At 43.0% G+C, this 13,005-nt stretch overlaps 1 protein-coding gene across 1 annotated transcript; it reads right to left on the bottom strand.

Moving 5' to 3' along the window:
- Nucleotides 1-4,269: 4,269 nt before the first annotated feature.
- Nucleotides 4,270-12,657, bottom strand: MALSU1 (mitochondrial assembly of ribosomal large subunit 1). Its single transcript, XM_050891746.1, has 4 exons — nucleotides 12,468-12,657; nucleotides 10,295-10,473; nucleotides 7,172-7,253; nucleotides 4,270-5,962 (listed from the first exon to the last, which is right to left on the bottom strand). Exons 1-4 carry the CDS (start codon nucleotides 12,655-12,657, stop codon nucleotides 5,784-5,786), a joined length of 630 nt encoding a protein of 209 aa, XP_050747703.1. The 3' UTR covers nucleotides 4,270-5,783.
- Nucleotides 12,658-13,005: the final 348 nt, after the last annotated feature.

Consider the following 13,005-nt stretch of genomic DNA (forward strand, 5'->3'; position numbering starts at 1 on the left):
GGTGGGATTGCGGGTGGGCTGGGGTTAGAGCAAGGGTATCGACAAGAGTTTAAGTGTTAGTCCCAATGTTGAAACAAGTGGCATTTTTTAAAAAGAATTTGGTTGCATTTTTACATAACACTGCCATGAATAACCTAAGGGAAGTGTTGAATGGTGTTGGCCAGGGCATAAAAAGATAAATATGCATTTTACTAAACTACCTCAGGCATTTAGTACCTCAATGAGAAATTGTTCCTTTTTTGCTTTTTTTTTTTTGGTATTTTGTATACTTTATAAAGCTAATAGTTCTTGAGCATTTTATTTTTTTAAAAAAAATTAAAATTTGATCAGCCACCAGCCAGGAGTACTACAGACTTATCGGGGAAAAATATAGTAGAGCACTTCTAGCTGCTGGCTGATGGGAGTAAGGTGGGTAAAAAAAACATAGCCTCAGATTTTCTGAGGGTTTCAACACCATCATTTGTTTAAAAAAAAAAAAAAATTCAGTGAATGTTCAAAAGATAGTGAATGATGCCAACATTCTGATAGCAGCAATGCCGTTTAGTTTTCTTTTAAGATGGGATGAAAAAGTTTGTGACGGTACTTTTTTGGGAACAGGACAAGGAAGTGATGGCAAGAGGCTGGGGTTGGGGGAAAAATTTAGAAGGCTGCAAGAGGCTGAATTTTTTTTTTGTGCTACTTGATTGAATGCATGAACCCTTTGTGCCTTTGACCATCACTACCTAATAATGCTACATTTAACCATTTGCAGCCCATTTGGACTTTGCCATTTTGTTCAAAGAGCAAGCTTCATCTTCAGTTTGATAGAACACTTGATCTGCTAGAGCGTATTTGAGGCCACGAGGGTCTCTGCTGTCTGCAGATCACATCATACTGCTTTCAGTTACCACGATGGGGGAAGGTCAAACAGTGTTTGATCACATTGAAAGATAATGAAAGGCTAAGTTTACATATCCAGCCGCTGTTATGGGCCACACTAAGCCACTTTGAAGGTTTTAAAAACTATTACAAGAAAAAAAAACAAAACAAACAACAACCTCTCTAGCCTGGCTTATAATAGATGCAGCAGGATTTATGCACGTTCTGCAACCAACCATTAGAGAAGAAAAAAAAATGTCAAAAGGCAGGGATAACAGGAAAGTTACCAAATTTTTTAATTTCCGAATGTAATTTGAATGATGATTGTGGTAATAGTGACACATTCAAGTTTCTACAATAAACTTCAGTCTACCTCAGTTTAAGAAAAAAAAATGTGGCAACACATGGTGCATAAAGACTGCTGTGTGTGTGTGTGTGCGCGTGCGCGCCTGTATGTGTGTGGTCGACAGAGCCATGCTATTACCTCTGAACCTTTTTTTGTGATGTTTTTTGTGCATGAGATGATCAGAATCACCATGCTGCACTGATTTGAGGGGCACAACGAGCAAAAACATTTGTTTCATCATTTTGTTATCTACCTCTTAGGTTCATGTTGAAATAGAGGCATTACTACATAGACTAGATAATTTTCCCAAAGATCATTGTTGTACAGATTAGATAATTTTGAAAATGGTCTGAAGTGTTTTTCCTGCATCTCTTCTTTACTAATTGGTTTAAAAACCACAAACTTATGTTGTAGTTTTAGCAAAGAAAAATGAGTTTCTTTTCCTTTTTTGACAGTGACCTTCATCTAGCCTTTAGGATAATTTTTTTCTTACAATGAATTTAAAATTACTGAAGTATGAAAAGTCATAGCATTTTAATTTTTGTTGAGGCTTAAGTCAGTCTGACGTTCCTTTCTTAACATTTGAGAAGGATTTGACTTCATTATTTTCCATAAAAATTACTTTACAACTAGGCACTGCATTTACATCTGCTGATTTAAATACTGTCATCTCTCTTAAATTTCTAGACTTAGTATGGTAAATCATGTTTTTCTTTTCAATTGAGACTTGGTAATTTGGAGTATTTGGGAATAGCTAGAAAGTAAATACTGTAAATGATTTCAATATCCACAAAGTATGGATCATTTTTCATCTGTAATGTGCCCCCCAATGCAGCTCCACTTGCCAGATGCCTCTGAATGGAATAAAGAGTTTAACTCCTATCATCAGATAAAGTTGTGTGGTGTTTTTTTAAATTTGAGGCGTAAGGACAGACTGTTCTAAGTATTTGCGGTATTTTGATCAAGTTGGTTTTCTGTCCGTAATAACAACTGGATAAGGATGAACAGTCACCCACAGGTATTTCAGAGCTGCTAGGGCATCCAGCAGCCAGGTTACAATGTTTGCACTTCCCAATACAAGCAGTGACTTCTGTGGCTTGTAATTGATCTTCTCCCTCTCATATAACAATGCTATACAGTCTGTACTACAACCTGTAGTTCATGGTTTCAGTCTTATGCAGATCACTTAGGCTGATTTGCTGTGGAAGGGATGTGTACTCAACAGTCCTGACCCAGGGCAAATGTGAAGGAATCTCTAACAGGTTTGAAGTGAGACCTGAACTGCAGTTAATTTCTTTTTTTTTTTTTTTTTTTTTTGGCTGCTTTTTCCCAGTCTTTGGTGCTCTCAGCGTGATGAAGCTGTGTAATGAACATGGCCCTAGAAGCTTGGATAGGCAGAACCAGTCATGCCAGCAAGCAAATGTGACGGCAACCTGTAGCTCACTCCTACTGCCACCACCCAAACACACACCACTTGCCAGTGTGGTGGTGTAGCCTCTCTATTTAGATCCTTGTTGACATTATTTGGAATAGAAATGAGACTAGATGTTTAACTGAACGCTTTAGACTGAGAGGGAAGGGTTGGGGAATGAAGGAGTGTCATGAATAATGTAATTCTGTATCTTTTAAAGAGGAGTGGAAAACCAACTTGTTTTCCAAACTCTTGCACCCTTCCACTTGTCTTCACAGCTCATTTACTGGGACCAACCAGCAGAAAGAGGGAATTGAAGAAATAATGTCTGTAGAAGACACTGTGTAGGATATTGCATTTCACAGGGAACTCTTAAGCTCATTTTTCCATGCCAATATTGAGCTATCTTCTCAGAACCAGCATCCCTGCCATTTGAGCAACATAAGAAGTTAAGCCTTCCTCTGTATCGCTGGTGCATTTGTGACAGCTAAACCCGTTTTAAGCATTTGCTTAATCATGATGCTTTTATTTGCTTCTAACCTTCCAAAGCTTTTATTCCTAAGCTGCAATTTCAAAGGCATGCGCTCTTTGTATCAGTTTCCATTAAATGAAGCATGTATGGTGTGCAGGACAGCATGGTCTCGACATGGTACTAGGGCATAGGATTTTTAAACGAACATGAATAATTGCGGAGTAAGCATTCAAGCTGGGCTGTAACAGAGATGTTAGTTCAACCGATGGATGCAAACACTGCTCGGTGACAGTTACTCAAATGCAGTGCAGGAAATTAGCAAAATGATGACAAAAGTTCCACTTTGATAATTGTTTCTCCTGTTCATCCCATCATCAAGGGAACCTGCACAGAGCCAAACCTGCCTGTATCTCTGTACAGGAGGACTGAATGATAAATCTATAGACTCATTGGACAAGCTGCTCTGTATTTTTATTTTATACAGAAACCACCTGATCCATAGAACTGAAACCATTCCCAAAGGTCTTCCTTCCAAAAGGAGTTTAATGTTGCACAGTACTGATCATCCAGATTGTGTTAATTCCTAGGTCCCAGCTTTTAAGAGGGTCAGGCCAAAGGCTCACCAAGTCAGGCAGCTAACCTGGCTGGAGCATTGCAGGAGCTCGGCACAGATTGTGACTGCTTCTGTTAAATGGGGGATGAGGAAGTTCTTTTCCTGAGCTGGCAGTTCTGATTATTTAATAGCAACCAGTGGATGTTCCATGTAGCTTCTTTTTGTCTTGTCTTACAGACTATTAACCCTTTCCAGCTGTAAGAGTCCTAGGTTGTTCACACAGAAGCTGTTCCCGATCTCTTACTGTTCTTTTCTGGGTGCTCCTTTCGTTACTGTGCTCTTTGAGACAGGATACTGTATGCGATTCTGGTTACTCAATGTTTGTTCATATAACGGTGTCATGTTTGCTGAACCTGCCTCTACTCATCTAGTATTACTTAACTTCAGCAGCAGCAGTAAAAGGCAAATGGCTTCAGAGAATGATCCAAAGTTACTCCTACGTATCCCTCCTAAGAAGAAATGCCTGATTTAGAACCCATCACTCTGTAAGACAGCCAAGGTTATCTTTCCCCCATGTGGATTACTTACTGACAAGTATCATGAAGCATTTCAAAAATCTTTCTTTGCAGTCAGACTTACCACCAATACCTTTATTTCATGGGCAAAGATATTTTATCGGCAGAGTTTAACTACATTTAATAAATGCTCCTTGGTTAATTTGCAGAACTATCTGCTGCCTCGTATCAAAGAGCAGGTGAACTCAGGGCCAGTTATTCCTGAAAGAACAGAGGCTAGACACAGCAAGAAAACATGACAGGTCTGAAATGAGGGAGAAGGTTTTTTGTTTATTTCTTGGTTGCTTTTTTTTTTTTTAAAGAAAAACCAACCAAATATCTTCCCCCTAAACACCACAACCACAGGCACAAAAACTGAGGTCACTTTCTTTGAACATTACAAACAGCAGCTGCTGTGCAGGGAAGAGATGCAGACAGGACTTGAAATAGGTCGTGGGGCTGGGGGGAAAAAGGTGATTCCCCTCAGGATCTACTGTTCCTGCTTCCTGATGCATGGCAGAGCAAGCTTCTCCAGAAGGAAGAGATCCTAATCTAGTGATGAAAGCCCTGTCCTGTAGTGGAGAAAAGAAACTTGTTTTACATGGACAACTTTTGTTACCATCTTGAAGCTCTTCTAACTGGTTATTAGACCATGCAGCAGTCAGACTAAGAACACACTGTGCAGTGACTTCTGAAAGTGCTGACAGTCCGTTAGCAGCAAGTAACGCTCAGTGACTGAGGGCTTCCTTTAGAACTACTTTCGCCCACTTCAAAGGAGCTGAAGGTTTACACTGCCACAGCATGTTGCCTCAGTGTCCTTTTCCAGAAACTAGGTGAGAGGAAAACTCGAAGAGGAGCCAACTGCACATTTAGAATGAGCTGAATGTTTTAACATGAAGACAAGGAATTGAAACTCTTCAGGTTTGGTTTGTTTTTTTTTTTTAAATTATTACAACCAGATTGGCCTTGGCTGAAAAACTGACTTAACTGACTTGTTAACTCAAGACACATTTATTTGTCACTGCTGCTCTTGGCTTTTATGTGCTCAGTAACACCAGTGTGTTTTCTCTCCTCCTTCAACTCAGAGCATGACTTGCTTCATTGTGACCAGAAGCAAATGGCCTAACACAAGAAGCCGCATCTAAACTGTACTATTTCACGTAGTTTTCCTTGCAGCACTCAAGTCTTTTTTGCACTCCCACCACAGGCAGATCTTTCAGAGATACTAGAAAAACAATTGCTGTAGAGGCTGAGCATGAGTTTCAGGGTAAGCAGCTTAAGCAGCTGTCTTTGCACCACTCTTCTCACTGCAAACTCCATTGAGACAGTGACTCCCCCAGGAAGCTCCCTTACGACAGGATTCCTTCTTTGACATTTTATGGTTGGACTTGATCTTAAGGGTCTTTTCCAACCTTGATGATTCTATGATTCTGATCATTTTTGTAGCTTGTTCAGAACTTTACCTAGGCACATCCAATAAATACAGTTTTGTACTGATCAACTGTAACGACTGTTAAGTCAGTAATCAAGACTGTATGTCTCTCATCTTGTGAAGGCACACTCATTTCTCTTTCCACTCAGCAGCTGCATTAAGTTCTTGTCTCAAGATGATCACTGCTGTTAGGAGTCAGTCCAAATATAAAGTCTTCTGGCAGTGACTGTGGAGTCATCTGTGCTAACTGGTCATCGTAGGAACCAAGAGTCCATAGTTTCTCCAATTCATAAGCCTCTCGTGTCTCTGGCAGCATGAAATGCATCACTATGCTACCTGCACAGAACAGAAATTCACAATTAATTAACGTGAACTGTAAAGCACTACTACACTTCCAGTTGCACAAAGAGTTCAAGTCTTCCACCCCCATTCTGGCTAGATATAACAGGTCAGCTGATGGAGGTGTCTTCTTAAGTTGCTGATTCCAGTTCTTGAACAGTGTTAGGAACTGGTCAGTCCTTCAAGAAACTCCAAGACTACAGCCAGGAAAATGAGAGGGACAATACTCTGGTTTAAATTAAAACACTATCACAAGACTCCAGACCAAAGAAGTTATGACTTCTAGGAGACAGAAGTCAAAAGAAATTTTACTTGAAAGAGTCCTCTCCCTAAGGTTACAGATGGACTTTCAGCTTTCCTATATTACCAACAACATTCAGCAATAGCCAAGTAATCTTCTTTAGGTGTGTTGCTCACACTTCTCAGGCAGTTGTTATAATGAAATAGGTCCAAACTTTGACATAATAAGGTTTTTCTTACAGGTTTGAATTAATTCTGTGCAAACAATTGTAGAGAAGGTTAATGCCAGTGTACTTCTAATGCACTTTTTTCTAGCTATACCCTTAAATGTCAATCAGTTTTCAGTTATAACTATCAAAATCATTGACAGTAAAATAACCAAGGCTTAATATCACTGGCTGCAGTGCTCCTCACCCACCCATGCTCTCTTTTAAGCCAAAACACAAAGTTAGAGGGTGAGATTCTAGAGCTAGCAGTGAAGGAGAAATGCTCTCTGAATGCAAAGTCTTTTATGTTTGTGTAGAGAGTTTCACACTTGTAGAATAAAGAATTAAACTCAATTTCTTAGGACTGAGATTTTACCCCGTGTCATGGTATGATCCGGACAGTGGAAAAGTGTGTTCAAGAGTTCACTACTGGGGCAGCATACAAAGAGCCCCCACTCCCCCAAACAGGGATTAGATAAACCTGAGAAAATTGACTGAAGTAGCTTTCCTCTTTCCACTACTGTTATCCTCAACTTATTAAGACCTGTTTTAACCACTGAAGAGTAGTTACTGCTTTCTTCTCAGTGCCAATGATCTTTAGTGAAAATTTATTTAGTATCTCAATGAGTTCAAGCAACTGGAATTCCAAAACAGCAGAGTATTGTGAACTCTCCACAGCAACCAGGGTTCACGGTGAGATGCTTCCTTCAACAAAGAGCTCATGCAGAACTTCATATTTGTCAGATTCACAAATATTTACCAAAATCAATGCACAGCCAGTCATCTGTCTCTCTCCCTTCAATCCGAGTATGAGGATCACTTTCTTCTTTGTGATGCTTGTACTGAGAGAAGAAGCAATGGTAGAAAGTTAAATACTTCGCATTTATTTAAAAGCACTCAAACTTAACAGATAAGCTGGACTTTGCCGAGTTGTCTAGAGTTGTTTTAAATCTTGAATGGGTTAGGTTACTTCATGTTGGTTCTGGGGTCTGCACAAAAAAAGAATAATATACACCTGCAGCACTGGAAAATAAGTACAGATTTCTCAAAGGGATTTAGTATCAAATCTGGAATCCTAATGCTCAGAATTCCCATACAGTTATCCATGAATTTTATAGGTGTCCATTTTTTCTCAAGATGAATATTGAATACAATTGCTTAGCATTAAAGTAGTCTTTCAGTTACCGGTTCCCTGTAGCTGCCATTACCACTAAGTTTTATTTCCTTCCAGATACCTTTCACTGTTGTTTTACATTGGCTAGTTAAGGATGCAGAAATGGAGATGTCAAGCTTATCCTCTTCTCAAATGGAAGGGGACGGGGAGAAAAGAAGTGTCAACCCATGCCATGAGGAAGGCATTCAAACAAGCCTCCTGTCTGTCAAGTGCAGGATGGGGGGAAAGCATGACCGGCACACAGGTTTCCAAGCTATGAACCACTGTGAGAGGAGGGGAGGGGGCAGCTCAAAGCATGACTGCAAATGCTCAGCTAGGGCAAGGCAGTTAGTTCCCTATGCAACATGGTGGCTTTCATAGATGCCACCTCGAGAGGCTCAGCTCTCCCTACCTAGTACATAAAGAACCTAAGCACCCACCAGAGCTGAAGAAATTTGACAACTAGAGGCTTAAGTACTGTCACTTTCGGATCTGGCCATAACCTACTTGTTTCTTTACAAGAAGCATCAATAGAAAAAACAACGGAGTGAAGTCAACTGCATCTTCACAGAGCTCCTTTATTCAAATTTCTACTTTATTTCTAGTTTAAGCAGTCAATCAAAAAAATATGGAAACCTTTTTCAAGCTGAAATTAAAACACAGACCAAACAACGTTTATTTCAGCACAAGGCCACAAGGAAACAGACAGTGAAACTGCATGGCTCTAACAGTCCTTTCTGCCATGAAAGACAAAATACAAAATAACAGGTTGTAACAGCATGGCTGGCTAGCAAACGAGTCCCACTTCACTGGGAAAGCAATTATCACAAAAAGCAACTGTTCCTGGTCATTCCCATACAATGTTAGCTGCTGGACAATGGCCCTAGTTTGCACAGCAGAATGAAGAACTTTCAAAATGTAATTCAGAACTAGTTCTACCTTCCTTTCTTTAAGATAGGTTGTGAGATATCCTCAAAAGCAGGTAATTGTCAAAGACTCTCTGAAAGTCTGCTTAAAATACTAAAGAGCCCAGCGTGCACTGCCATCAGCTATGTAACAGAGGTTGGAAAGGCTGATCTCCACTACAAGTTTCCTTCAGCCTTGTCTTTAAAGGCTGTGTAATGGTAAACAGATTACATAATACATAATTACATAATAAAGCCAAGTGTTAGTTTCTTCCTCTAACACGAAACCAGATGGGAAGGGGTAAGCAGTAGTTGGGACTTTGCCATTTACAAGCTACTGGAAGAAAAGCAGGAAGACCTCATGCTACACATGAGCATATCTGCATTTTAGTGTAAATCATGCGTTACCAGAACATTTTAGGTACTGTAATGGTAAGGCTAGCCAGCTGCCTAGCAGCACTCCCAAGCACCTGCTCTGCTTTACATCTTAAGCTTCAGCTTGCTTTTTGCGTAGAAAACTTTCAGTGCCAGGCAAGCTCAGCCACTCCTGAGTCCTTGGCCAGGCTTCCCAGTTTCTCAGGATGCCCAGGAGAATGCCACGTCTCCCCAGAGGCTCTGCCCTTGCAAAAGAGCCGCTCTTACAGCCACCAGAGGGAGCAGCCAGTTGTAGCACAGGCATGTTTTTGCAGGGTGGGTGGTATTCACTGATCTCTCCTGGTCTGGGGGAGATGGAGAGCTGTCGATTTAAGACTAGCAAGTTATGCAAGCGGTAGAGTACATAAGCACTTAAATTTAGTACATTCAAATCACACTAATACAACTTCCAGCTTGAGGCAAAATTTTAGTTTGCAAAGATGCATCAGTTCCTGCAGAGAACACAAGAAACTCCCCTCACCTGCTCAGAAAGGCACTGAAAAGCAATACCATCCCCCCCTCTCTCCTTTCCCCCCTCAGGTCTCACAGCTGAAACCAATGGGACTGGAAGGAAGAAAGTAAAACCAAGAGCCAAAGGAAAAATGGGGTCAGGAAGGGAAAGAAAGCGTGTGAAGAGAAGGCAAACTACAGGTTGAGTACAGACAGCTCATTCAGATGGGGGCTAGTCATATTCCTCACACTGTGCTTTGTAACAGTTACCTGGCTCTTTTCTGCCCATGAAGTTTCTCCCCTCCCCGAGTCTGGTCCTTATCCCTAAGCTCTACCTATATTTTTATTCTGACCTCTATTTTTGTACTGAAAAGCTCACATTCCGCCAAAGCCAAACTGCAAGATTTCTGTGCAAGGATGGCTGCTGCTGCTTCTCCTTTCCTCCTGTATGTGCACAGTATGGTGACTATTAACTAGCTGTTTGCTTTAGTAAGCCCATGAGGGGATCCTGTGCCTCATAATATGCCACCTTTTTTCCAGCCTTACGATAGACCTGAGAACCTGGAAAGTTTAGGGATTAGGGTTTGGGAACAGTCAGATTAAGCTATTTTGAATGAGTGGGAATAGCTATAAAGCTTGCTGGATGGTAGACAAAAGTGGACATAGGTTGTCATCACCATTTCACATCACTCTTGTTCTAGCCACCAAACTGAGCTAATGTCATCACTGTTCTAAATACAGAGAGGTCTGTTTTTAAAATATATACTCTACATTTTGAGTAGTACTGCTAAAGGAAAAAAAGTACAATTAGTTGCAAGATGTATTCAGGACTAAATGATGTAAGGATAATTAGTTTCCTCTTGCCTGGTACATCCCTATATGTGCAATCCTGGGGAAATTCCTCTCACTACAGTTAAAACCATTCCCCAAACCCCAGAGAATGCAGCGGGAACTGTCTTACCATTTTCAGCATGTAATGTGCCATTGCATGGAGATGTCGTGTTGAAGATCCGCTCACGATTATAAAATAATTACAGTATTTTATTTCCGAAGGTAGCTGGATGACACAGATGTCTTTAGCATTTTCCTGCCTCAGCAGAGCTACAACAAAGTCAATGTTGAACTTTGGAAGAACAGCATCTGGAACAGACAGAAAAAATAACACAGTGGCAATTTATCTTTTTAGTTGCAAAAATCAACCACTTAAGACGACATAAAATGGCAACGAACTGAATTATAGCCTAAGCTAGCCACTCACTATGGAGTTTGGTTTGATACTGACAACGCAACATGAACTGCAGATTTTAAAAACTCATTTTTAAAACCGTCAAAGTTGAGAACGAAGCACTCTTCTGGTAAATAACACTCTATCACTAGATATAGCATTTAGTAAACATCACAGTTTCTTTTACTTATTTCTTGTTGTTAGTACTTAAGAGTCAATGCTATGATCAGAGATTTGTCAATTAAGATGAATGAAACCTAAGTACTTCAATAGACATTAAAAAACCAGACAAAATTAAAACTATTTCAGAACAATGCTTTTTAACAGGCCTGTGATAATACATAGTGATGAAATTACTCTAAAATCTTAAGTAGATGAAATCAATATATTGAAAACAGAGCTGATGTGATGCAGTGCAAAGGTACTTTTTATCTTCACACTGAGTAAAGCCACTTCTTTTTCCCTAGCGTGTTCTGCCACAGAGGATTACGATACTGTAGACAAAGCTTTAGTCCTTCAACAGTTTAAGCAAGCCAGCTTAGAAACTGGTAAATTAGTGCAACTACCTTCTGTTCACACCATGAAATCAGTTTATTTCTAATATGCCCTAATGAGGTAGATGCAACTTGTGTGCACACTTAAGGCATAATTTGAATCTGTCAGCAATGCATGCCTGCCACTATAAAGTGAACATTAGTGCAGACCGAGCATCAGCACAAAGCCAAGCTTTATATTTACCAATATAAAGAAAAAGCCAAACAAAAGAACAATAGCTACATATAATTATATGCATGAATGGGGATATGAAATTGGATCAGAGCTCTGTAAAGGAAAGCCTTTGAGCTTAGGGACTCATGCACTCTTTCAACTTTTGCTGTGGTCACACATGCAGAAAATTAGCAGTGGCCACAGCTCCTCCAGACGCAGCGGTTACAAAAGTTAAATATTTGCCTGGTAGCCACATGTGAAGTCTCTAGTGCCTACTTAGAGAACGAATGGTCTAAACAACCCCAGGCACACTTTGCCACACTGAACATCATGATCAGATCTAGGCTAGAGAAGATTTGCAGAACAGCTACAACAACAAACCAGCTCTGTGCACACAATGCTTATACCCATAACTAGCCATTGTGCTACTAAAACTGTTATCTATACAGGGAAATTTCTTTGCGAGCATACATCAGAGAAACACACCTCCAACTCGGCACCACTATCCTCACAAAAGTTCCTGTATGTATCTACACACAGGCTCGGTCTACGCTAGCCACCGACTCCCCACTTTACAGCAGGACTTAGAAGGCGATGCTGGTTCAGCACAAACGCCGTGACCCTGAGGCCTGTGTTCTCAGCCGAGGTAAAGGCGATTCCATCGCACTAGGCACCCGCAGGATCCTCCCGCAGCTGCAGAATGAGCTTCCATGCATCTGGAACAGTTACTTTCTTCCCGAGGCGTTACATTTTGCTTAAGGCACCACTTCACAGAGCTGGAGAGCGCAGGGCAGAGCCGAGGGCCTTCGGGTCGGCGGCCTCCTTGACATGCCGCCTCACGACCACGCTTGGGCCTGCCAGGCCAGCGCCTTACCTCGCGCGGAAGCCGTGACACCACGTTAAGCAGCGTTTCACGCCCGCGGAGCGACCAGCTGTGAGGGCCCTTGAGCCGTGCCTCGCTAGCAGGGAAGGGCCTGCTCGACACACGCGCTCCCTCACCCGCTGTGAGGCCGCGGGCCTGCGGGAGCCCTCCGAGAACACCTCGAGAACGACTGAAGCTTAACAATCACGAGAGAACCACACCGAAGGACCAACCGGGAAATCAAAAGGACCACGACCGGTGTCGCGCACCGAGAGGACCCGCTGGTTTATCCCGGCAGCTCAGCCCCCACGGCTAGCCCGCCCTTCGCTGGAGCCCTACCTGCCGCCTGGCGCTGCTCCGCCGCCCCCAGCACCCCGGCTCCGCCGCCGCCTCCCGCGCCCCCCGCCACCGCGCAGCCCCCGCGGGGAGCCCCGGCCACCCGGGAGGACGGCTCCGGCCGGAGGGCACCCCCCGCCGCGGCGGAGAGAGGCCGCAGCAGCCGGCGCCCCCCCGACACGACCCGCCACATGCCTGCCGCCGCGCTCCGACACGGTGGCCCACCCCCCCGGCATGCCGCCCAGCGATTGGCCAGCGGCGGAGACGCCCCTCTCACCTCACTGGCGCATCCTGCCGTCGGTCGGGTAAGGCGGTTGGGCGCGTGCGCGGTGGTTGTCTCGAGGTGGCGGTGGCCGCTGTGGGACTGTCCGTGCACCGCCGCCGGAGGCCGGGCCCCGGCTGTGCCGCGCCGATGGCGGGGCGGCTGTGTGCTCGGCCCTGGGGAGCCTCACGGGGAGCGGGCGCTCTCGGAGGAGCCGCTCCTTTCCGACGAGCGGCCGCTGGGGCCGTCATGTTCCGTCCCCGCACGGCCCAGCCCCGG

The sequence above is a fragment of the Gymnogyps californianus genome, chromosome 2, assembly GCF_018139145.2.
Source record: "Gymnogyps californianus isolate 813 chromosome 2, ASM1813914v2, whole genome shotgun sequence".
In the NCBI taxonomy this organism is placed as follows: domain Eukaryota; kingdom Metazoa; phylum Chordata; class Aves; order Accipitriformes; family Cathartidae; genus Gymnogyps; species Gymnogyps californianus.

Bases quoted from the DNA above. Each gene is read 5' to 3' on its own strand.
- MALSU1 (XM_050891746.1), bottom strand. From the start codon at position 12,657: ATGTGGCGGGTCGTGTCGGGGGGGCGCCGGCTGCTGCGGCCTCTCTCC. The intron at 7,254-10,294 runs GTAAGACAGTTC...TTCTTCTCTCAG, and splicing joins CACATTACATGCTGAAAATG to TACAAGCATCACAAAGAAGA. The intron at 5,963-7,171 runs GTAAATATTTGT...TGTTCTGTGCAG, and splicing joins CTGGCTGTGCATTGATTTTG to GTAGCATAGTGATGCATTTC.